Source organism: Poecilia reticulata, linkage group LG18 (genome assembly GCF_000633615.1).
Source record: "Poecilia reticulata strain Guanapo linkage group LG18, Guppy_female_1.0+MT, whole genome shotgun sequence".
Taxonomy (NCBI): domain Eukaryota; kingdom Metazoa; phylum Chordata; class Actinopteri; order Cyprinodontiformes; family Poeciliidae; genus Poecilia; species Poecilia reticulata.
Genome location: NC_024348.1, coordinates 16,891,457 through 16,917,312, shown reverse-complemented (window position 1 = coordinate 16,917,312; position 25,856 = coordinate 16,891,457). Strand labels below are relative to the sequence as shown.

The 25,856-nt window shown below is 39.9% G+C and overlaps 1 protein-coding gene across 10 annotated transcripts in view; it reads left to right on the top strand.

Annotated features, from left to right (window-relative positions):
- col25a1 (collagen type XXV alpha 1 chain) overlaps positions 1-25,856 on the top strand; it is a 194,387-nt gene that overhangs the window by 123,407 nt on the left and 45,124 nt on the right. For 9 of the 10 annotated variants that reach the window (XM_008435851.2, XM_008435853.2, XM_008435847.2 and 6 more), the window contains exons 5-10: positions 3,411-3,437; positions 6,564-6,590; positions 14,231-14,302; positions 14,905-15,021; positions 18,600-18,635; positions 25,657-25,683. In XM_008435851.2, coding sequence (XP_008434073.1) covers positions 3,411-3,437; positions 6,564-6,590; positions 14,231-14,302; positions 14,905-15,021; positions 18,600-18,635; positions 25,657-25,683 — 306 coding nt within the window. Of the gene's footprint in view, positions 1-3,410; positions 3,438-6,563; positions 6,591-13,219; positions 13,280-14,230; positions 14,303-14,904; positions 15,022-18,599; positions 18,636-25,656; positions 25,684-25,856 lie in introns of all 10 variants that reach the window. The other variant, XM_008435844.2, reaches the window with a different exon arrangement.

Sequence of the window (25,856 nt, the reverse complement as noted above, 5' to 3'; positions counted from 1 at the left end):
CACAATTTTGAAAATCAGTCTTGGATCAGAAAAAAATGTGCCTGCTTTGTTTGTTCCTTTAAAAGTTTGCATGTTTTTTTATGTAAAAAAAAGAAAGAAATGTTTTGTGGCCCACGAGTGTTCTGAGCTTGACAATTTGGTATTTAGGCCACTGATTTAGTGTATGTGTGTGTGTGGGGGAGGGGGGGGTGCGCGCGCGCGCGTGTGTGTGTGTGTGTACTTCTTTGCAGCAGAAATCCACAGGTTTGCAGTAGCAGCCTGTTTACTGTCTTACTGTTTCATAGCCAGTTTCCATGCACAGCTAAAAAGCTTACTCTTCATTCCATGTTGAGGAAAAAACACTGGAAACTCTTTTCTCTTTTTTTTTGGAATGCCCCACCATCAGTATAAATCTAAATTGTTCTATATACTTCAACATGTTGGCTCTGTTAATCCTGCCCAGGAAAACCGCGATCGGAAACGTTGTTTTTTTACAATAACACATTTCATCTTTACAAGGGTTGCTGCTGCTCTTTTTATATAGCTAGTCAAGTACCAGGGAGCGAGACCACCTCATGGAAAGCACTTGTGTTTAAGCTGCATTTAAAATCAGCTTGTTTAAACGTGAACACTTTCATTTATGCACTGACGCGCCGCTGAGTTGCGCTGCAGGTTCATAACCTTACGGTGAAGAGGGGGATGAGGGGGGAGACGAAAAAAAAAAAAAAGAAGAAAGATCCCAGGCAGATTGAGTTGATATTGCATGCACTTCTATATATAAGCAGATAGAGATAGAGATAGTTAGCTAAGCATAAAAATAATTTGCAGTGGCAGAGAACAGGCAGAAACCTGGCTATGAAGGCGTTCTCCCCTGAGCAGCGTGTTGGAAACAGGCGGAGAGAAACTTCTAACCTACCTCTGCATTTCACTTTTAGAGTCTGTAAATGTGTGCCAGAGCATTTCAAGCCCGTCTGTCTCTATAAACCTGCAATTCTGTGTCGCTGGACTGTTGATTCTAAGGAGCATCAACCCATGAGATGAATTATACTAATACCAGTGTATGGAATACTGTTGGCTAGATTAGTGCTTATTTAGGAAAAGTACATCTGTATTACGCCCACTTTTTATTTCTTTACCTATTCAAATAAAGATGGAACAATAACTTTTCATTGCTGAGTGGTTGGTTGAGAGGTTTCTGGTACATCGCTGTCTATAAAAAAAAAAAAAAAATGAGAAGAAAAGAGAAAAGTCAAAGTCAGCATTTTTCTCCCCCCCAAATGTCCAACCTCAGAGCGAGGATAGAGCCCATGCGGGCTTCACCTTTCCGCTCGACTGCTAAAGTTACTGTTTTTAAGCTCACATCCATATGGATGCCCAGCTCATTGTCAAATTGTATCTTTCGACCCTGAGTGTTTGCAGAGGCCACCCTGGAGCTGCTGTCGTCTGACTGACAAGCTGGATGCAAAGCTGCTTCCTACAAAAAAAAAAAAAAAATAGAAAAAAAAAAAGGCTTTGTGCAAAAAGGAGGCGGCATCCCTCCTGTACATGCTGCATTTTAGCTCGTGCTTGCCAGTATTTGGTTAGTGACTGTTGGATTTAATCGTCTAAGTAAACATCGACTTGATTTGGGTCTGTTTTATGTTTTAATTGTATGTTTTTACAAGTCCTGCCGTCTACAGTACGCAACGTAACGCCTGCCAGTCGGTGACACGGGATTTTAATCAAATCCTTAAAAACGATGTCTGAAAGTACACATGGCTGATTTCAGCTAAACTCTGTCTCTGTTTATCATTAAAAAGACATGGAGACCACATTGCTCTGGCCTTTACAGATAATGCGCTACAGCGCCTTACTGGAGTATTCCAACCTTTTTTCTTTTTGCATTTTATGACCACAAACCTTGAAGTATGTTTTATTGCAATTTTATGTGATAGTACAACATGGAGTGGTGCGTAATTATGAAGTGTAAATGATAAATGTTTTTTTTCTCTCTTCCACCCCCCCGCCCCTTTTGACAAATAAAAGTTAAAGGGAATGTGTAGCAGTTATCAACCAGCTTTGTCCAATTAGATAATTCAATTTTGACTCGTTCTTCTTTTGCAAAATGGCTCAGTTTAAGTCAGACTGGAAAAAAGGCTTCCTGGATGTCATATTTCAAGTCTTGCCACAGATTCCTAATTAGATTTAAGTCTGGACTTTGACCGGGCCATTCTAACCAATGATTACGCTTTGATCTAAACCATCCCATTGTATTCCAGCTGTAAGTTCAGGGTTGCTGTCCTGCTGGAAGGCGAACCGGTTGCCCATTTCTAACCAATTTGCAGTTCTCTTCCTGGATTGTTCTGAACTTTACTCCATTCGTCTTCCCATTAACTCTGACCAGCGTCCCTGTTCCTGCTGAAAAGAAGCATTTCTACATTATGAGTTTGCCACCACAACGTTTTACGGTGCAGATGGTGTGCTCAGATTAATATGCGACTAATCTGCTTTGCATAGCGTTTTGCAAATAAGCCGAAAAGTTTAATTATTTGGATCTCATCTGGCCAGAGTGCATTTTCCCACATGTTTACTGGGTCTCCTACGTGGATGTGAGGGACGCAGCAATCAACAGCCAGGGATTCATATTGTTTGTGTTCAACAACAGTTTCTTTTCACTCCTCTATTAGGGCCATGTTTGTGGAGTTCACAGCTAATAGTTGTTCTTTAGGCTCTTCAACATGAGTGAGATTTCTGCAGAACTACGGTGGTCTGCTTCACTACTTCCCTGATTACTTCTCTCCTTGGCCATCAGTTTAGGTGGACAGTCCTGTCTTGATACGCCGTGCTCTTTACTTCTTCTTCTGATGTGTTAATCAGAGTTTATGGGATGTTCTAAAAGCTTGAAATATCGCTTTAAAGCTCCACCCTGCTTTGAGCTTATTATCCACAACTTTATTCCTGGCCCGCATACCGTGTTCTCTGGTCTTCACGATGCCGTTTGTTCTTTAATGTTCGTTAACAAACATCTGACGCCTTCGTAGAGCAGCTGCATTTGCACAGATTAAATTACACACAGCTGGACCCTGTTTGTACTGATTAGATGGTTTCTGATCACAATTATTTGGCGTTAGGTTTTATTAACGGCTGTCAGAATTAAAGGGTTCCGAATGTAAATGCCCACTTTTCTTTTTAGTTCTTTCCTGTCTATAAAAACCTTTGAAAACCAGTCATCATTTTTGGATTAATGAAATTCATTGGCTTGCAACATGACAATTTGAAAAGTTTCATATCATAACTTTGGCATAAGATTAAATTTCCCACATTTTGCTACATTTCAAGGCTTCTACTTTAGGGTCTTTTTGGAATAATAAAAAATGAAAGTTGTAATGAGCGCCGTTTGCTTTCTAATTTGGTAAAAATAACTTAAACGGTTCTTTTCTGTCTCCTTTTAGGGTCCTCCAGGTCCACAGGGAGAAAAGGTGAGTGATTATACATGCTTCTGTTGACATGTTTACTATTTATTTTACGTAGGATGCAGTTTGATGATTTTAAGAATTCATGGTTTTACTCATAACAGAGTGATTTGCCAATGCCTGTCTTGTTGCTGAAAACCTGTGACTGCCTCTAAATAGAAACTATTATCAGTGTTGGTGCTTTAAGATCGACACCCTGATTTTGTCTGAGACTCTTATTTTGAAGTATTAAAGAAAGTCGTTAAGTTGTTATCCTCTCGTTTTTAAGTGGTTTCTTAATGAAGACTGTGTGAGGTTCTCTTATAAAACTCAGTTACATTAGCATTGCTGAAGTTACTATTTTTAAGTTGCTCATCTGACAGACAGAAGTAAATCAGTGACAGACTAAAAAAAAATAAAAATGATCTGTAAACCTTGAAATTGCCTCCAGCGGCTAACCGACAGCAACAAGTAGTGCAAAACTTGGCATCTGCTTCCTATCAGAACTGAACCATTTTGCTGCTTTTCAATCAGTCTGGACAGTATTTCAGGAAATCTGTTAAAAAAAAAATTCTAAATGTTTTGACTGAGAACATTCAAGCTGGGTATTTTTTTGAATGAATTATTTTGAGGTTTATAAAACATTTTATTCCACCCACAAAAACCTGAAAAATGGGTCACGACTGCTGCGACATGAGGACCACCTTAGATTTAAGGCGGATTAAAGAGTTTCTTACTGACCATATAACAGAGCAGTTTAAGAAAAAAAATATCTACAAGCTCCTTGTAGATGCAAGTTCATATACATTCATGCTGCTGCCTTTTCCTTAATCTACTTGTTTTTCTTAGACTCTACAGTCTGAGTGCAACAGTCAAACCATGACTTATTTTTTTAAAGATCTTTTCATTGCCAATCAAACCAACAAAACTGTATGCGTTATCTCTCCAAACAAAGTTTTATTAAATAGACATAGTTTTTCATGATACTTTTTCTGTTTGTACGGCATTAACTTGATTTAAAAGCTTTTGCTTTTCAATGAGGAAAGTGACCTGACCTAAAGTAGCCATAACAAACATGTGTAAGGACCTCCAGTATTTAGAGGCTGCACTTCATTTGGCCACAGAGGGTGTAATTTGGTATCTGCTCCCACTTTATGTGAATTTAAGTCAACCTGACCTTAGGTTTCAATTCTAACATTCCTTTCTCAGGCTCACACATCCACAGCGCAGAGTGTTAAAAGCCACAGTCCCATGCAGGCTGAAACCCTAAAATGCCTCTCTGTGCAATGCTCCATAAAACAACAATGAAGCGTGCAAAATAACCACACAGCTTCTTCACAACTCTGAAGTTCTGCGGACAAAGAGCATGCCTGTGGAATAACACCAACATTGATCAAATCCCTGAATTTATTCATTATATCCACTGGGTTTGTGTTTGAATGTAAAGTGAAAACACTCTCGAAGGCATCGGTATTGAAACTTAGCAGTGTTGAAACTTGGAATTAAAGCGTTTAAAAGTAATTTGGCGAGCATTTTGTAGCTATATGTTCTTATAAAACGATTCATATGCTCTGAACTTTTTCACATTTCCTGTTGCTACAAACTTCAGTGTATTTTTTGGGGGAGACTAAGGAATAAACGGAAACACGGAGACCAAGAAACACAGCAGACAGGGCAAAGGGTAAAGTTGTGGTAACGTTTTCCAAAAGTCAGGTCTTCCATCTGTAGATATACAAAGAGAGATACCCTCAAAACACTTGCAGTGAAACTAAAGCCACATTTTTCAGATTTTGATTTGTACAAACACTTTCTCCGTTCCTTTCCTTCACCCAATTACTTATTGTTTTGTACTGGTTTATTGCATCAAATCCTTATAAAATACATTGAAGTTTGTCACATAACAAAATGTGCATAAGTCCAGGGGGCACTGACACTTTTGCGAGAATTGTGCTTTATTAAAATAGCCACTCCGATTCTTTGTGCGTTTATTGACGATAAACGAAAAAAAAATGTTTCCAATTGTTCGAAGCAACAGGAAATGGCGCTCATGAAGTCAAACGCAATGAGAGCGATAGCAACCGTCATCTCAGCCAATCTGCACTCATTTGGAAACAGATATTTGTTGCGTGTTGCTTCTTGTGACCAGCATCACAAATCAACAACAGTAATTTTTTTTCCTTCTTTTTATTAGCACAATGTCCTGATTCTCGCTACCAGACTTACGCGACTGTCGAACATTTGTTTTGCAAGCCGTGAGCTGCGGGGTCCTGTTGAATAAACCGGTGTCCGCTCTTCGCGTATAAACCACCTCATCTGCAAGTTTAATGAAATTCAAAACAACTTTGCGCTCCCTTTCCCACCCAGCATGAACAAAGGGTTCGCCAGCGTGGCCGTTTGCGACTGTTTTCCCGTTTAATCTGGTTCTGGCAAAACGGCTCGGTGAAAAATGACAAAAATTCCAAGAACTGTTATCATTTAAAATTGCACATCGACGCTTGTTTTGACGAAGCTTCCCGTCCATGCGTGATAAGTTGCTCGGGTTATTCCACTACTGCAGATCAAAAGTCGATCAAACGAGGCGGCTCGAATGTTCTCATTTGTCCTGATTTTAGACCCGTTAAGGTCATAATTCACCTTCCAACATTTTACTCTCCCTTTGCTTATTTCTAACAACAGCGTGCTTTTGTTTGGGGTTAACTCTAATGTGATAAAGCCACAGTCTTTGGCATGCGGACTGACTGGAAACCCAAATGTTTTAACCTTCAGAGTCGGCCTCCGTCCACAGACATACACCCCCAGAAAAGGCAGACGGCCAGAAGATCTCTGGGGCAAATAAATCTGGCATACATGCGGTTCCCACCCGCCCCCTCACCAAAACCTCACACCGCCACTCTCCTTCTTCTCTCCTTCTCACATACCCAATTCATGTCATTCCATGTTATCATAAGTGATTTTACTTTCAACCGCAACGAATAGTTGAGGGTTCCTGTATTATTCCACGTTATCAATATGTTCTGCATTACGCCCGAGTGATCTCGGTGTGAGCCTCGGCTTATTGCTGCATCACTGTATTTGTGCATGTGTTCCTGTATATTTTGCCCTCAGATCCTGAAACAAGTTTTCTTTTTTTCTTCTTCTTCTTCTCTTTTGTAGGGAGATCAAGGTGACCAGGGACCACGGGTAAGCGGTTTCCTTTGACTTCTTTGTGATTAGTAGATGAATGTGACTGTGTGTGTGTCTCCCTCACCCCCTCCTCGTCCCCCGGCAGAATTGTGGGCAAAAGGTTTGAAATGCATGAAATTCCTGGGATAGAGTTCTTCCAATGTGGCCAAATACAACAAGCATCCCAGTGCTGCTTATTTCCACATCGGCAGCGGGTAGGCGGACTTGTGAGAAACTTTTGGGAGATGATTTGCGTTAGAGTCCCCCTGCAGCAGTTGAAAAAATGCTCATTTTGACTTCGTCATTGGATTTAATTTGCAGTTTTGTTCCCACCGGCAGAAGAGCTCCACTCAGTCTCGACAACAACAACAACAACCAAATACCAGTCCTTCCTTCACGCGAAGTCGACTCGTGATTAACCTCTGTTCTAGATGTTACGTGGCATATTCACCGCTTTAATCATTTCCAGCTCTATAAGTCTGACATTTCTATAAAAGTGCAGCATCTAAATGATGCTAATGTAAGTGCTTTTCCATGCTTGACGCTCTCCGAAACGAATTAGTCCATCTCCTCTTAGCAGTCAGTGCAGCTTTCCTCCCCCCACCCCAATAATGGCTAAAAAATGAGCAGTCCCTCTGAGAAACGGGCTGCACAGGTTTGTTTAAAGTAGACTGCATTAAGAGGGGTCACATGTGCTCATGCATGCGCACACTTTCACTTCCTCTGTCTCTGCTGTTGTTCATCAAGGGCGGATTGTGTGCTAGTCAGAGTCACTTTGAACGCCTGTAATTGATTTATAATGGGCCAGAGAGCACACAGAGGTTGGCACGACACAAAACGAGAATTCAGCAGCACAGTTCGTCTTGTCAGGAGAACTCCAGCCGTCTCTCAGGCAGATCTGATCCCAATTCAGAGCTGGCGCCCGCCCAGACGTCAGTAGTTCGCCGAGGAACTCTTGTCGGCTCTCCTCCCGGGCGAGTTTCACCCGGTTTTCTTCATGATTTGAGAGTCGATACAAATGACCCTTTCTGTGAAATTCAATTAGTGGTCTCCAAGTGACACATCTAATGTTTCTCATAAGCATCCACCCAGTTATAGCCAACTTTTAGGACTTTAATTGTCCCAGAGTGAATTCCCACTGCTACAATACCTACAGCTGAAAGTGTTGCTAGAGCTGCACTGACTAAGGACGCACAGGTATAAATAGTTTTAATTAAACATATTATTTTTACTCTTTTATTTTTGGATCATTTTTGACCAGCATTTAAGGGTATGCTTGACATTTCGAGCCATCAATATTGCGTAACTTTGCAGTTTTGGTTGATTCATCCTTAGACAGGTCGCCTAGCCATCACATGGAAACATAGGGACACACACACACACACACACACACCTACAGGCAATTTATATCGACCAATTAACCTAACAAATATGATTTTTTTTTTTTAACTGTGGGAGGAAGCCGGAGTACCAGGAGAGAACCCACCTATGTACAGGGCCCTTTTTGCTGCAAGGCTGCAGCGCTACCAACAGTGCCACTATGCAGCCCAATTTGTCCCAGTTTGACACATTTTAATGAAGATTTATGCAATGCACCAACACATAGTAGAAGATTTATAAAATGTATGTACATTTTTTTATACACATTTAAATATATATTTTTGAGTTGTTTTTTTTTTTTTACAAGTTTTGCCCATTTAGAGATGAAAATTTGCTCTTATTCAAGTTGGATGGGGAGTATGTATGTGTGAGAACATTTTTCTAGTCAAAGTTTTTGTTTACATTTTGACTAAATGCAAATTACCTAAACTATTTCACTGTAGTTGTCACTTTTTGTTGTTGCCTGGTTAGGTAACACCCTAACCAGGCAATTTAATCTGGTATCATTGCCCATTTCCCAATTAAATGATTTATTGCAAGAGAAAAAGCATAATGTTTGTAGAGCTAGCAAAGTGCAATTTGTCTTCTAGAACATATAAACAGAGCATTTTTAAGGTACCACTTAAGCGTCTTTCTGTTACTGCCGTGTTGTCCCTTTAATGGGCACAAATTAATGCACAGTCGCATTCAAAGCATTACAGGGCGGAAAGCCGAGTAGGTCATTCCCCAAAAATATATTATTTACTCTCTCAAAGCAGCATATTGACTGTTTTTATATTAGATTAGTGAGTAAATGTAGTGGAACAGCATTTGAAAGATTTTTCTTAGTAAATGAAGCCATCGCCGGACAAGAGCTGGCTGACCTTCGTTCTATCTGTCCGGGTGGAAATGAACCTCATTTCATGGCTCATATTGAGCCTGTGCACGGAGTTGATTAGACCCATATGAAAGAAGATGTAAACAACAGAGCATGTCAAGATAATGTCCCCTACGTGTAGCACAGATTACGCTCCTGCCAGGTTGCATCTAAATCAGCCGTCCCTCAGAATGCAACAAAAGACAGACTCCCGCTTTTACAGCCGGCGAGAGCGCGAGAGCTGTCCCACAGCACACTTCCTCTGCTTTCTGCCCACATGTCGGGGTCGGCCATTTGTCTGTCCAGAAAGGTCACGGGTCATATCCAAATACGAGAGGTTAACCAAGCAGCAAATAATGAATGGACCAGTTTTGACAAACAAACACGCGACCACCTCCGAAGGCGCACTTGTGGATGTAATTAGCGTGAGCTGCTGGCTGTGTGCATCGCACTGTAAGGTGTGTGGTCCTTTTTGATCGTTCGCAGTAACTGCAGCTGTCACGCAAAGGTTGGAGAACTCGTGGATTACTTTGGACAAATCTTTCAACAGCTTACTTTAAATAATAAAAATTTACTTTCTTGCCCAGGAATAGTAATAACAGTTCACGAGGCTTTGTAAAATACTTGAAAAGAAAGATCCTAACATTGTAGAAAAGTATTGAACACATTCATTTTTATCCCAGGAAATGCATTTATAATGGCATGTCATTTACACCATGTCTTGGTGACAGCCCAAATCATCCATAATTACAAAGAAATTAAAACAAATCCATGAGTGAAAGTCTTTGTAATAAAGACAAATGAGATTCAGAAAGATTGGAAATTGTCTGGTGCATTTTTTTTTGTTGCAAATAAAATAGTAAGCTGCAACAGTCTCTAGGCACAGACACTACACAACACTCCACTGCTGAAGAAAACTCATGTTGAAGCCTATTTAATAATTGATTCCATGCACTATTTTTAGTAAGAAATTGTATGGTAGATCATCCCTGCTGTAAAGTTAGTGGAGTGTTTCATTATATGGTGTTTCATTATATGGTACTGATAGAAACTTATACTGAGTCGTCCTTGATAAGAAACGGAGGCCAAGACTATTTCAGATATTTCTACAATAAAAAATAATAACCTATTAACTGGTTTCAGAGAAAGAAAATAAAGCAGCTAGAATCATCTGACTAGCATTCAGTTGAAAATCTTTTGGAAAAACTGAAGATTAGATGACATAAACCAGAAGCACACCTGAGCAAAACATCAGGCTGGTTTCAGTATACACATTGATGCGCACACATTGATGCAACTGCCTGGTATTGCTAGGGGTTTTTTGGTGAGCATGACTACTTTCAGGAGATTCTGGCCTGGTCTGGCCTCATATCTTCGTTTTTGTTTACTGCAGATCAATTCTCTTTTGCCACAGGCACATATGCAGCAGCAGAGCTCCCCACCTAATAACTAACATCCGTTTTGGGAGTAAAGCAAACAAAAGCAGTCTGTAAACGGTTAGAATTTTCTGTCAGCCACTATGTTATTATGTTATTATCATTCTTACACATGGACATCAGCATTGAAACAGTATGGAGACGGAGATGAATATATATATATGTTGTTTTTTTTCCACATTTCAAACACACACCGGTCAGCGAGGTAGTCAACATTGTGTTGACCCGGCTGGATCTTTCCACCGAAATTTTCTGCGTGCATATGGCTCAGAGTGATTGGAAAAGCACAATGTGTATCGTCTTGCATATGCCCCACACTGGATCTCATGCCTGGAGTAAGTGTATTGTCTGTTCCCCCCCTGACCATAATCCACTGCTTGTTTTTCCCCTCCTTTGTCTTCAAAATGTTTGAGGTCGTAAATAACTTGAGAAATACTTGCGTTTCGATTCCAGTCGCACACAGCAAGGCTATTGTATCCCCTACTCATTTATGCTGCAGGCATGAATCAAAACAGCTTGCCTTGAAAGCCATATTCCTAATGAGCCATGCTTTTTGAATTATCTTTGGAAAACCAGAGGGATGGCACAAAAGCCATGTTTGGATAAGCCAGATTTTTATCTCGAGCTTGACTACAGATGAAGATTGATCCTTCACAGGACATGTTTATGATTATCTGCCAGTCTTTTAAGAAATACTTTCATCTGTTTAGTTATGGTGGGTATTTGTGGCGAGACTCAACCTGCAGCACAAAGATCACCAACATAATATGGAATCATTGCAGAACCAGCATGGCGCACGCTTTGCCGTGCAACTAGTACTTGGCTGAAAGTTTGCTTCGACTTTTGTTGTTCAAATTCAATCAATCATTATTCCACAGAATAGGCCGTTGTGTTTTAAAAAAAACAATACAGTGCAAATGTTTGGGGTCATCCATCAATTTTTATTTTTACTTTCATAGAGCCAGACATTCATGTAATGTAAATGGACTTGAGCAGTATGTTGTTTTTTTATGTTTTCTTAAGGTTTTTCAAAAATGTTCCTTACTTTGACTACTTTTCCACTCATTTTCAATCTAATAATGGATCATTTCCAAAGAGAAGTGGCGTTTTTTGTTTGTGGAGCGCTTTAACTCTCACCTGTAAGTCATTTTAGACATAAAAACCCTCTAAACCTTACAAATTAATTTATCAAAAATGAAGGTGATCTATAGTTTCATGCCTCTTCGTTAAGAAGGAACAAATCCTTAACTTTGCTCTTGATGGGCATTTGGTAAAAACATAAGGAAAGGAACTAAAGGAATACTGTTTTGGTGGATGTTGGTTAGCATGACTTTGTGTTTTGCCTCAGAGATGAGGATATAAAAGTGCTAAAAAAAATCAAAACAGAGCTACGGACACTATCTCTCAAAATGATATACTGTAACACACTACGGAGCATTTATTTCACTGAGATTTAAAAACCATGTTTGGTGGACTGAAAAATCACAGCGTCTGGATCCGGATCAAAGTTAATATGCAGCTGTAAATCATTGCTTCCCTCCAACACAGAGAAGTCCCAATGCTTTCTTGTTTTATTCACTTTTCATGGCTAGATTACATCTGTCGTGAAGCTTGTGGAAAACAATAGAGAACTATTTTACTGAGTTCCCAATAAACGTCTCAATCTCTTATTTTCTGAAGCACAACAGGGAACAACACATGGGCTTACCAGTATATAGAAATTTAGACATTTTATAATACAATCTTGACATATCCTTTGTCTCTGACTTTGAGTAACCATTTTTTTCCCATGTGTTAAAAGTCTGAGTACTTCTTATTTTAAAAAGTACATTTATATTTCCAACAGAACCACCCAGCCTTCGGGAGTGTGTGGCACCCATATGCATTTTGTTTAGGCTGGATGGGAAATTGCTTTGGATCCTGTTTAGTTGACGACATACAAACCATAGCAGTAAAGCTGAACCTGTTATGTTGAGTCTTAAGTGGATACATAGAAAATCAGTTCAAATTGAGCAACAAAACATTTCCTCACACTCTTATGGAACTCTTAGCATGTGATTTTTTGCTAAGGTTTGTACTGCTTTAGTGTTTTTCTCTGTTAAAAAAGGCTCCTGTCCTGCTACCAGACCCCATAGCCCCAGGCAAATCAGGAACAAAGCAGATTGTTGCTACATTAGAAACCCACAACTTACCAGAAAAACTCCTCTAGGTCTGTTAAAGTTGCTTCATGGCTTTTCATCAATTTTGAAAAAGACACCCAGTACTTTGTGTTGTCATCACTGCACCATATTTTCTCTCCTTGATTATCACTGTGTTCCACGTAATGCCTCGCAAACGTTCTGAAATGTTGTCCTGACTGAGACTTTTTGACGCTTGGAAGCCCCTGGCAGACCTTGGCTGGTTTGCCGTGAGATGCAAAAAAAAAAAAAAAAAAGAAATGTCAGAAAAAGAACAAGAACAGCTGAACTTCATTTGGGTTTCATCAAAGGCTCTTTAAACGAAGAACTCCTATGAGTTTGAATGTGGTGTTTAATTGCGAACACAACCACACCCCCAGTTTTAAGCGAGTTGCGGCTTTATTACATTATTTTATCGTTCCTCCTCAAAGATCTTGGTTTGCTTTTCAAGTGAAGTTCGACTATGGTTTTAGGTCATATCAAATATTAATGTTATCTAATATTTTGTTATAGTTCCACCATGGCTCTCTGCCATTGTCGTGAAGACTTTTAACACCTATAATGGTTATTTTGCAAAACCCACACACTACCCACATGGGCCCATATGTAAATCGACTCACTCATCGTGAGATTTGCGCATTACTGCGAGAGTTTTCCCCACATCCCACAGTTTGTGGTAGAAGCGTAAGAATACAAGCTGGATTGTTGTCTTCTTCCACCTTTTTACTGTTTTTGTTCATCCAGTGTTTGAGTGTCATATGTGTGTGTTGTGCCATGTTCTGCTGTTTGTTCCTTTAGGGATTGCCTGGTCTCCCTACACTGGCTGCTTTGCACAGCAATCAGATCCTGACTGTCAAGGTTTGTCTGTGGTGGTGCTGCCTCGCTGCTGGGTCCGACCCCCTCTGAAGCACACACTGGCCGCTTCCCTTAAAGTGTGATGATTGAGTATTTACTGGAAAACCACTGTCAATTGTTTCCCCCTCTGCCCTGCTGTTGCTAGCAGGCTCTCGCTTAACAGATTTCTGCTCCGTTTTACATCCCAGATCCTCCGCTGAGAGCAAAGGTGGCCTTTTACAGCCTTGTAATATGAAGTTAACTGGAACAGACTCTGTATCCTGAAACCAAGACATGGTTTGGCTCATGTCCATTGACACTGAAATGAATGGAAGGAGCTCTAAAGGGAATACTCAATTATGACCAAAAGTGGCAAATTGTTTTTTGTTTTTTTTTATAGCTCATGCTCATGGTTCACCACCCAGCCTCCTAACAACCAATTTGGCCTTTATAATTGTTTCATCGATGGCAACGCCGATGGGCGCGAGCAGAATAATGCAAGCATTGACAGACGGAAGGTATGAAATCAACCTCAGCCCAGAAGGTTGACCCATGCTGGTTTCAGTGTGTGTAGCTCACAGGGTTTGACTTGGCAGCAGGCACGATGATGATGGCGGTGCTTTCACAGACAAGGAGCGATTCCCATTTTTCCAAGGGGCCGGGGGGTGAGAGGGGGGGGACTGTGAACCCACTTCACACTCCAGAGGTGGTAATTAGGGGCTCCAGCTCCAAAATGCAACCCCAGACTTCCGAAGCAAGTCACCTTGGTGTTGGAAAAGTGTGGATTCACCTCCATCTGTGAAGGCGCTGTTTTTTGGGGGGGTTTCGTGAACATGGGACTCCCTAACAAAATCTGTTTCTCTTTGCATTTGGCTTCTCATCCTCCTCCTGCTGCTTCTTCTTCTGGGACCTTCTCCTCCTTCAACCTTCTCTCACCTCTGAACTCCGACTTCTTGACCTCACACACCTGCTCAGATGGTCTTCCCAAAGATCAATCATGGCTTTCTTTCCGCTGACCAGCAGCTCATAAAGCGTCGGCTCATTAAGGTAGTGGGTGTGTCCCTCTCTCTTGTCTCTTTGTCCACTGTGCCAAAGTGTCACCAATTCACTTCTCTCTGTCTAGAGCATGCCAGCCTGTAGATTCTGTCATATGCACCCTCATGCTCCTTTCTGTTACTGCAAAAGTTAATAAATAGATGCTTGGTAAAGTGAAACAAATTACTGTCTTGGCATTAATAAAAAGGAATTTTCCCGCAAGTTAAATTGCTGGATATTTTCTAAGCATTTCTCCTAATTGAGTAAAATTATGGACCACACATTTTCAGTATTTCTCTCTTGATTATTGAAACCCCTCGCTGACAAATGTGACCTTTTTCCAGACTATGCTTAAATGCACAGTCCACTTAAGATTGCATGCATCTCAAGTAAGTTATGCAAACTTTAAACCATTACGTTAAATCTCCTCGTTGTTGTTTTATGCTAGCTCCAAAATGCAATCTTTCCTCCTAATTACGAATGGAGGTGGTCCATAGCCACCCACGAGATCATTACACCATTTCCTTTGTCATCATTTAACTGCAGTTGCTTCTGTCTTGGTTGATCCAACAATATCACATAGGAGTGATGTGGAAATGTACTCTGTCATATAGGGAGATCAAGGCCAAGCAGGACCACCCGGGCCTCCAGGCCCACCTGGCCCTCCAGGACCTAGGGGCCCTCCGGGGGACACTGGAAAGGATGGACCCAGAGGTTTGCCGGGTCTCCCAGTGAGTATTGGGTTTTGATAAGTAGAGAAGCTTGACAAACTTGAACTAAATGCAGTTTTGCAACCCTAACTGACCCCCTTTTTTAAAATTATGTTGGAGGACAAGACTTTCCAAAGACATTTTAGATGTAAAGGATGGAGAAATAATGGCAAGATTTGTCTTTTTTTTAGGATAAACTTGTAATTTGAGGACTATAGAAGACTTTCCCCATTAAAGTGCTTTTACAAATACAAAATCCACTGTAAACTGTTGTAATATTTACTCCAATTTATCACTTTTGGTGTCTTTGTTGATTATCCATGTTGATGTCATTGATAAATCATCTCATGAAGTTTAAAATGTACAACTGTCACAATGTCAAAAATGCAAAAACCTTTGGAATGTCTGGTATGATAACCGTTTCCATAACAAATGTGGGAAGAAAAAAAAATTGGCACTGCGTCTTTACATACAAGGAATGAGTTATGGGTCTTCTTAAAGGAACTGCTAGAATTTGGTCACTGGTCTCCGAGTGGTTCTGTTATTTCTGGCATTACATTATGTTACTTCAGCATCCTCCGTTCTGAATTTCAACACAGGTCTGCTGACAATGTATGAAAAGCTTCAAAATACATGTCTTTTTTATTGCAGTATCACAATCACGAGTGAAAATATTGAAAAACAAACAAACAAACTAATTATACTTATTTAGTGTGAGAATAAAACAGATGTTCATAAATATTCACTATCTGCGCTGGACCCTTTCTAGTTTGGGGACTGAGATGGCCTTGAAAACATTGATTTTGTGTCTGGTGAACCGTTTTTGTGCTGATTTGGCCAGATGTTTGTGATTATTATCCAGTTGTTTTGTGTTTTCTGGCAGAGGTCTCCCAGTATTTTAAAGAGAACAAAATTCCTAGGACCATTGGAGCAACTCACAGCATCTCATTTTCTCCACCTTATTCAAGAGTGGGCATGAGGAGCTTTATCACCAGTTCATTCCTTTGTTTCACTCCACATGGAGTGTCTGGTAGTAGAAAGGACAATCTCAGGCCCAGTTTACACACAATTGGTTTTTTTTATTGAAGCCTAAACATTTTTGTTGTGATCCAACTGCTCATTTACACGTCAACAGTGATTGGAGTCTCTGACACTGGCACTTTTGCACAGACAGATGTCAGTAAAAAAAAAAAAAAGCACACTACCTATTTTTATATATATATGTTTTAGATGAGCACTAAAGTCCCAGCGCCACATTGTGCCCTAGCATGACGACTCCAGGGGACTCGAGGTGTCCCGGTACCCTCCTCTAAGCGGTGAGGAAGTGCCGTCTAAACATGGAACTGTTCCCCAATCAACATCCGAAAATACCAGCAGTTTCCAGACAGCGGTCTCGTATAAACAAAGCCTTAGTCTCATCTAATCATAGGACTTGGTTCCAATTAAAACTCCAGCGGAGATTAGCAAATTACACATGTTTAAGTTTTTATGGAAACTCTCTTTTGTGGAATGCTTTTGAAACGAGTGGCTGGCATTAAGATATCATCTAAATGAATGGTATCTGACCTCGTGAGCCTAAGATACCACTCGTTGCTGCAGCTTTGTATCAGTGAGCATTTGAGATTTTCTTTTTTGCTTCTATCTGTGCATGTCGGCAAAATAAGTTGGGACCTCGTCTAACCTCATTGGTCACAGTTCAATCCATCCATCCGTCTGTCTTGTATACATGCTTATCAAGGGGGTGCTTGTGCCTGTCTCCAGAGGTCATTGGGCGAGAGCCAGGACACACCCTGGACAGGTCACAACAGGGCAATGCAGAGACACACAGTACAAGCAACCATCGCACACACATGAGGACAATTTAGAGAGACCAGTGAACCTAGCAGTCACGTTTTTAGGTTGTGGGAGAAGCCAGAGCAACCATAGAGGACCCAGGAACAAACTCCATGCAGAAAAGACCCGAGGGTGCCAGTGTGCGGCCCCTGATCAGTGTTCCAGTTTAAATGGTTCCAGTTTGATTATTGCTTTGACTGTAGATATGGGCAAGTTGAGGCAAGCAGCTTTTTCTTCTATATCCGTTTCTTATCGAGATCAACAAACATCTGCCTGACTTGGATGGAATGTTCTCTTCTTTTTCCCATTTGGAAGAGCGACTACGAGAAATCAGCCTTTCTCTCATATGATGTTTATAACCCATTTCTAGTGAAATAGAATGCCATGGGTAACAATTTTCTAGAAATTTAGTTCATGTTAATAGAGGTAATGTAAAAAAAAAAAATGCTTTAAATGATTCTGCTATATTTATTTTATGGCAAATGTTAGGCTTGTCAATTAGTCATGTGCCAATAATTTGTAAGCAATTATGTCATAATAATTAATATTAAATAAATGTATTAAAATTCAAGGTTGGATTGTTCTAAAATGTTCAGCGTGAGATTATGTTGCTGCACTACATGATGAAATTACTCATTATTGAGGCTTCTTGCACATCTTTTCTTTTTTAAAGCATGGAAGGTAATTATATATTATTTTGCAGCAGCTTCCAAATTATTTATGCTTATTCGAAATGAATTATGTTCCTAAATAATTGAAACTTCCTTATATTTGTACATGAAGACACACCTTAGTGTCAGGGTAGGAATAGATTAATTGGTAAAAACGGGGTTTCTTGCATGAGCCATTAAAATGTCTTTGGGTCTACAAAAATTGTCAGTTTTTCTTCTTCCTCTTGTAGTCGCATCTAATTTGACTTGACCTAGTACTCAGAGGGGGAAAAATGCCAGTGGAAACCTTTTTAATGAAGAGTGGAGGAACTGTTTGGCCTTTTTCTTTTTTTTTTCCTCAAATATTTATAGATTAAAAAAATAAATCCCCCCAGGGGGAATAGTTTTATTATTACACGGATTTATGTTGGCTCAAATATCTCCATTTGCAACATAACGTTTTTCATTTCTTCATGCCCGCCACTGGCTTTTTGCTAATTTACGTGAACCGGGAGAGAAAAAAGAAACAGAAAAAAAAAAATCTTGTCAGTTATTTTCAGCCATAAAACCTTCTGCAGGCTCCAGCTGATCTTTATTGTGTTGGCACGAATCTCAGTAGGAGCTCAAATATATTAAGAATTGTTTATGAGGTTATTTCCAACTTTTTTATGGTGATTGTTTTCAGTTCTTCCTGTAGAAGTTGCTAAACTTGTTAAAGTTTTTTTTTTATTTCCAAGAAGTTACACTTAGGTGTCTGTACTTTTCTTTACTTTTGACTGTTGTGAATAACTTAGAAGAAAGGGAATAAGTTGAAATGACTTGTTTCTTAGTGATGTGCTGAAATCTGAAGGAGGTTTGGACCAAAAGCAGAACCCAGGACGAGGTTGTCGGATAGAGACACGGAACAGGGCAGGTGGTTGAGCAAAACAAAATCCTCCCAGGCAACGTAAATTCTGATTTGTACGATACTATTCTGCATATTTACAATCAGCAGATTGGGTCCATTTGCATTCACAAACTTATTCAAATAAAACTGATACTTAATTGATGTGTTTGAATATTTTTAAACAAGTCCACACTCTTATAATCACTGCCTTTATTTATTTATTTTTCTAGGGTGATCCAGGCCAGCCAGGAGAAATTGGACTCATGGTGAGAAATTATTTTACCTTCTAAATTGACTTTTTTTTCCCCTCATACGATTGATGCAGCACCCTATCTTGGTTAACGTAGGAAAGGAGCGTCAGCAATTGGTTTGAAATGTATTTGTTGTGATTGGCCATTCCAGCTCATCCAGGAAGGAGGCATGATGAAGAAGCTCTTCAGCTTTAGGCTCATAATTCAACATCTGATGGGATTGTTGCATTAACTTTACTATTGAGGATGAGGAAGCCACTTATTTATCTCAATATTGTATCAAGAGCTGCACAAGACTTTCATCGTGGCGTATTTGAATTTATCCGTCATGACAACCAATTTGAGGACATGCTAAGGTTTAGGTTTTACAATCCAGTAACATTTAATGTGTTGAATATCCATGTGTTCTGAAAAGTATCATTTTAATATGAAGATGACACTCAACATCTTTGCTTGTAATTCAAGCGCAGAGTGTATTTTTGGTATTTAACAGTTTTCATAGTGGGTTCACATGGGTTTGATGTCGATTTTGGTTGCAATTTTTTATTTTTTTTGTTATGCAGGGACTTAATGTTAAGGATACATTTTATGATAACCGATAAAACATTTTCTCTCACAAACCCAAACATATAGGAGAGCCGCTAGCCGGCGGACAGCAGGTGGACGCAGCTTACAGCTAATAAAGCTTTTGATTAAAGTCTCCTCTGAAAAGCTACCCTGAAAAGGTCAAAGCAAGCTCTGGGAAAAAACAAAAAAAAAATCAAAGGAGACCAATTGACTAAAATCACATGCTGCTGTTGGATTTTTACAGAAGCAGAAACAGGAAACAATCTCCTTTTTATCTAGAAACGCATTACCGATGACCTTTCGCTACACTCGACAATGACTCTCCAATGCTTTTTCTTTTTTTTTTTTGGCTGCCAAATGTTTTGTTCCCGTCGCCGCTCACACAGTAGCCGCGAAGGTAACAAAGTTTCTGTGAGTCATGAGCGTAAAACGGCAAAGTGGAGGGTCCCAGGTGTTCTTCCATAAGCCTGAAGTGCTTTTACAGCTGTTTATGACAGCAACAGCTGGAGTTCCTCTCCAGAATGTCCTCTCGTAGAGCTCTACGTAGAAGTAATCGCTTCTCGCTGTGACTCTTTAAATAAAGTACAGCGTTTCATGAGTAAATACGCTGCATGACACTGATATACTTTTAACAAGGGATAAAGTCATCATCTGGAAACAAGCCCCCTTGATCTAAATCAGCAGGAGATCAGCACGAACCAGCTGTTGTTGTTGTTGGGGGGCGGGGGGAATAGATGCGACAGTACATTTACGATGTCAGAAAGTCTGTTTTTTTGGGGGGGTTTTAAAGCTAAATCCTGATTGCTTGCTACTGTGTTAGGTCTATGAGTAAAGATGAGATTTTGGATTGTTGCAGGTTGTGTGCGTTTTTGACTCAAGAGAGAACATAGAAGCTAACTTGTCACTCAGGAACAAACCTCGCATCCATCCTTAAATCTGAGGAATTATGTGTTCTCAAGCATTTGGAGCTGAGGATTAAAAAGGATCGTCTCCCATTCCTCTCAAGGATCAAGATTCCACAAAAATCTTTTGCCTCCCCCGCAGTGTTCTAGGAGCATGACACTTAATTTGACATGGCAAACCGTTTTTAATGTAGATGCCCTTGTTAAAGAGGCAAAAGTAGAATCCAGAGTTTTCCAGCAGCCTTTTACGACATGTGGTGCTGGTTAGGGGGATTAAACTCTTGTGGTGCAACAAGAAGAAGGAGGAAGAGGAGGAGGAGGAGGGGAGGTGGCAAGACGACAAAGGAGAAAAAGAAATATTTTTAGAACTCAATGGTTGGAAATGATCAGTGCCACAAACCTTTTTTTTCTGGAGTAAATTAAAAAAGGTGTTCTGCTCTCTGTGAAGGTGGCTTTCAGTCTTTGCACAAAGTATTTATTTGGATCGTTGTTACAACCCCACCCTATAACCCCTAAAGTATGTTCTGGCCCTGGGCTTTACCGTAAAAAAAAACCAAGTAATCTGAACAATTAATGTCAGTAACGAAAATATAATTTATTTTACAATTCTGATAAAACAACAACTACAGGAGACAGAAAACACAGGGAAGCTTTAAGCTTCAGGGTTGCCAAGTCCAAAATAATTGACAAAATACCACCTTATAACTATAAAACAACCACTTTCTAAAGAAGAACTAAAAGAAAATACAAAACCTAAACTCCCTTGCCAACCACAAAACAGGAGAAAACAGTTTACAACAGAAATGGCAGAGAACCCCCACCAGCTTCCACTGTGAACAGAAACTCTTTTTAGACAATTATTCACCAAAATGCTCACAGCAAGATCAGTTCAGTCCCCACAAACAGTCAGCTTCTCAAACAAGATCACGTCAGATCAAGGCCCAGGGGAAACTAAAAGGGGATCTGGCATCTCCAGCATGAAGCTCTTTATAGGGCGGCTGACACTTCACCTGCGGTAGAACTGAAACAGAGAGAGACACAGAGCTCTCTCAGAAAGAGAGCCCCTAGTGGTCAGTGACCGTAACAATCGTGACTTTGCTTGGAAAAGATTAAATGAGACTGTAGTCCATAGCTCACACTTCCATCTCAAGACACATTTTGGTCGTGACTGTGATAAATTGCACCCAGCAGATGTTTATTTCAACAAATTTTGCATTTGTAACTAATTATGACCTGATGAAATGTATGTGTGTAACTTTCAAGCCACGGGTTTAAACTTTAAAGACATGCAAATTATTTTTGTTTTGTTTTCAAACATGGGAATAACTTACAATGAAATCAGCTGCTTTAATGCTTTTTTTAAAGACGTTGTTGTAGTTTCAATAAACGCAGAAACTACTCCATCCATAACTGGGGAAAAAAGTCCCCCCAATTTTCATTGTGGTGTTATTTCCAGTTTAATTCCCCTTTTCATCCTGTATCTTTCCAAAGTTTACCCACATTGCTTGATTAACTTTTCCAATATGCCTTTTTTTTAAAGTAAGGACACACTCATTACTTGTTGATGTCTTTAACTACGTTTTTATTTAATGTTCATGCACAGCATGAGCGGAGATGTTTTGAAATGGCTTGGAAACAAACCAGTGCAGCTGGCAAATATTCAGTCAACCACTTTCGGATGTTTGCACAGCACAGCCATGTTTAAACTATTCATCGGTGTTTTTATTAACTTGAACCTACAAAAACACAATATTAGTTTTTGAAGCAGACTGTTCTGCATTTATTGAAACTACAACAACGTCTTTAAAAAAAGCATTAAAGCAGCTGATTTCATTGTAAGTTATTCCCATGTTTGAAAACAAAACAAAAATAATTTGCATGTCTTTAAAGTTTAAACCCGTGGCTTGAAAGTTACACACATACATTTCATCAGGTCATAATTAGTTACAAATGCAAAATTTGTTGAAATAAACATCTGCTGGGTGCAATTTACCACAGTCGCGACCAAAATGTGTCTTGAGATGGAAGTGTGAGCTATGGACTATTGGATATCCTGAAATGATGTCCAGAAATGAGTTGAAACTGCCATTTCACGCTTGTTTTGGATTTTAAACGGCCTATTAGCACCGTTTGTTTTTTCCACCCTTTCGGACCACAACTTCCTGTCCATGTTATTCTATTAATTTGAAGCTGAAAACTTTAGGAACCACCGATTTAACATCTTGGACTAACCAAAACATACAGAGTAACTGGCCCTTGCAGCCCTTGGAGAAATCGGAGTCTGCTGCGTTAGCATAACATTGTACCCAGGACTGTCGTCGCATCATCATCAAGCTCTGCAACCTGGAGTCTAACGAAACTTCAAATTCCAAATCTTTACCGCAGATTTCTTAAAACAGCAATCTATTTAGCAGTCACTGCACAATCAGGTCACTACTTAAACTTTCAGGGTAGGTTGACCAAATAGACCATACGATTCTTTTAGTTAGTCGTACCAGTATGACGAGTGTTACTGAAAAGCCTGAGAAAATGAACGCCTTACAAACAGGAGAAGTAATAAAAATCACAGGTTTTAAGTTTCTGTTTTAATATATCAAAGTAGTATATAAACCCAAATTCATGACCATTTTATTACTTACACCCATTGTGATTGATTAAGACAGAAGGCGGCTTTCTCAAGCTCAAACCAAGCATCAAAATTGGTAGGAAATGGGATTTAAGTGGCATAAAATATGGCATGCTTGTTGGTGCTAAGCAGGCTGGTGTAAGTATGTTAGAAACTGCCGATCTGCTCTGTGTTTGCACTCACATCAACTGTCTGGTTTTACAGAGAATGAACAGAGAAAGACAATTCAATGAATGAATGAAAATGTCCAACAATTGTATAAGAACAAATGGACCAGACAGGTTTGGGGTGACAGGAATCCAAACTGCTTGTTAAAACCAAAATATGCAGAACACCAAATCTGAACGCACACTAACCTTGAAAAACCAAAATATGGTTACAGCAGCAGAATCTCATACCTGATGTCATTCCTTTCTGCTAGGAAGGATAAAATTCACACAGTCTCCCCAAAGTTGGTCAGCGACAGCGACTGTCTCAATTTTAGGTGGTAGAGTCAGAATCTGGCATTAACAACTTAAAAGCATCAGTCCTGCCTTTTCTCAGTCGATTAAGTTGTTTTCGTTGGTGGAGTAGTTCGGTGGAGGTTTTCTCAGCAGACTTTAGGATTTGTGGAGTTGGGCCCGTTTGTACCAACTGAACACTATTTAAACCGCAATTTAACTGAGTACTATGGCTCAGTTAAATTGAGCCATAGTACTTTCAATGGCCCATCTTTCAATGGCTATTTCTGGCAGGATAATTCACCATATTATTTCACTCAAACTGCTGTCTTGGTCATGTTAGTGAGTTTACTGTACTCACTCTCACTACATCTCAAACCAGTAAAGCACCTTGGGATGGGGTTGAGCGTTTTACATTAAAGATGTGCAGCCAGAAAATCTGATGCAGCTCCAGGAAGATGATGTCACAGTTGACCAAAATCTTCAAGAAATATTTCAGACACCTTGCTGCATCTAACCCACAAAAAAAAAATAAAGGTAGTTCTATACGCAACAAACCGATCCAATTTAGTACTAACAAGGTGTACAAAATTTCATTTCAGAGGAACATTAAGACCGACTGAGTCATGCTTTCAGTAGGATCTTTGAGGTGCCCGTAGAAGATCAGCCCACATTTGTTTTCCAGTGCTGCTGGAGTTGAGTGCAGGAAATGACCTGGGGACTTCCTTATTGTTGGTCAATTCCAAACCCATGAATGGACATTCAGGGATTTGTATGTGTTCTCAGACACTCGACTACAATAACCATCCTGTTGTACGTTTTTTGATTGTCCAACGCTGGCGTTCAGGTGTAAAATGTTGAGCGTACACAACGATAACGTATTCCGTCACACAAAGTTTCATTTACCTTAGATTACTGCCACTACTTATCAGTGTTTGAGCTTTAGTTCGATTTGAAAAGAGTCCGGACTTCCTTGAGGGCACTTGACTTTCTGGAAAGAAAAGTCTTTCCTGCTTCTAGCTTTTGAGTGCTCTCAGATGTAGCCAAGTTAATTAGCACTCAGGCAAGTGGCACATGCTCTCACATTCCTATTGGGTCATAAAGATGTTTACCAAACCTTTCTGAGGTTAGCAAACAAAGGCATTTAAAGGCAAGTATGAGGAAAACCTTTTATTTTTTATTTTTTTATACTTGGCTGATAGAGTAATGAAAGTTCTTTACTGAGGTTTTTGTTATAGGTGTAGATGGAATGCACAATAAAAGACCCGCCACTGAGCAGCCCTTGCTTGTGTATGTGAGAACTTGCTGCTAACAAGATTTTAAAGGGCAAATGTTGGGGAAAATGTAAATGGGGAAAACGGAATACCTTGAGCTATGTGATGAACGCTTTGCTTCATCAACAAAAACTTAACAAGAAGCGATCCAACAAGCAGCTCCTTCCCAGAAAGCCAATCATTATTAAGTCATATCTTGGCGCCAACGAGACCATGCTTGATTTGCACAGACATTTGCACTGACAGACAAACTTTTCAACTTTAATATGACCTCATTGGGAACTTTTACTCGTAATGCAGGCACACCAGAGTTTTAAGCTCAACAGGGGACCATATCTTTTGACATTTATATGCCATCGATGCAAACAAGAGCTGAAAAGTTGCTGCCGAGGGCTCGTAGGGCAGAGGGTCTGTCTGGCCACGAACAAAGCGCCAAATGGCACGGTTTCTCAAATTCAAAGCAAGACGAAAACTGGCTGACAAGGCGTGCCATAGCAGCCAGAACTAAAAGGTGTTAATGAACTGCTTTGATACGGCAAGAATCCAGTCTTCTATTTCACAACATTTTGTCCACGGAGCTAAGAAGGCGGCTGACAATCTAACGTGGTTTCCAGTTTAATTACGATGAAAGGCACTATTCCAGATTCATCCATCACCGCTTTGCATCTCAGAAACGAGGCTCTTTTTCTTTTTTTTTGCTCTTCCTAACTTTTTTTTTTTATCTTTGTAAGGCTTTCCAAATATTGGCCCATTTAGGTAATGAACTTGTCTTGGACTGCACTGGGAGCATGGGGTGGCCAAGACGAGGCACGTTTTTCTTGTTGCTTAAATGAACAAAGATGGAGATTGTCATAAAAGATAAAACCCTAAAAGTCTTAGTTTATCCATTGGCTCATTTAGGATTCACATTTATGGTGCAGCTCCATGACAAGAAAGGCTCAGAGTGAGGCGATTTTCAGCTCTTGCCGGAGAAATTAAACAAGGGGCTGATTGTGATTCAGTTCTGCCTGAAGGGCGTATGCGCACTGCATGAAATCCTCCCATGAGTTTGCCAGGCTTGCTGCTGGCTTCGAGGATTGCATTATTTCATCTGACCAGGACTCCTTTTTCACTTTTCTTTGCTGTATTTTTCTTCCACTCAATCTCTCTCTCTCTCTATCTCTCTCTGTCTCTCTCTCTCTCTCTCTCTCTCTCTCTCTCTCTCTCTCTCTCTCTCATCTTTTACAGGGAATTGAGGGGCCTCAAGGGCCAAAGGTGAGTTATAGAAAATCACCAACTTTTATTTTAGATCTTGCTTTTTTCTTTCATACTTTAATTGCATGGGTTCAACTGACTTATTTGCACTGTTTTGTAAATTAAACTTTTTTTTTTTTTTTTTTTTTTTTTTTTTTGCATTTTTGCCCATTGCAACCAATATCATTATTGGG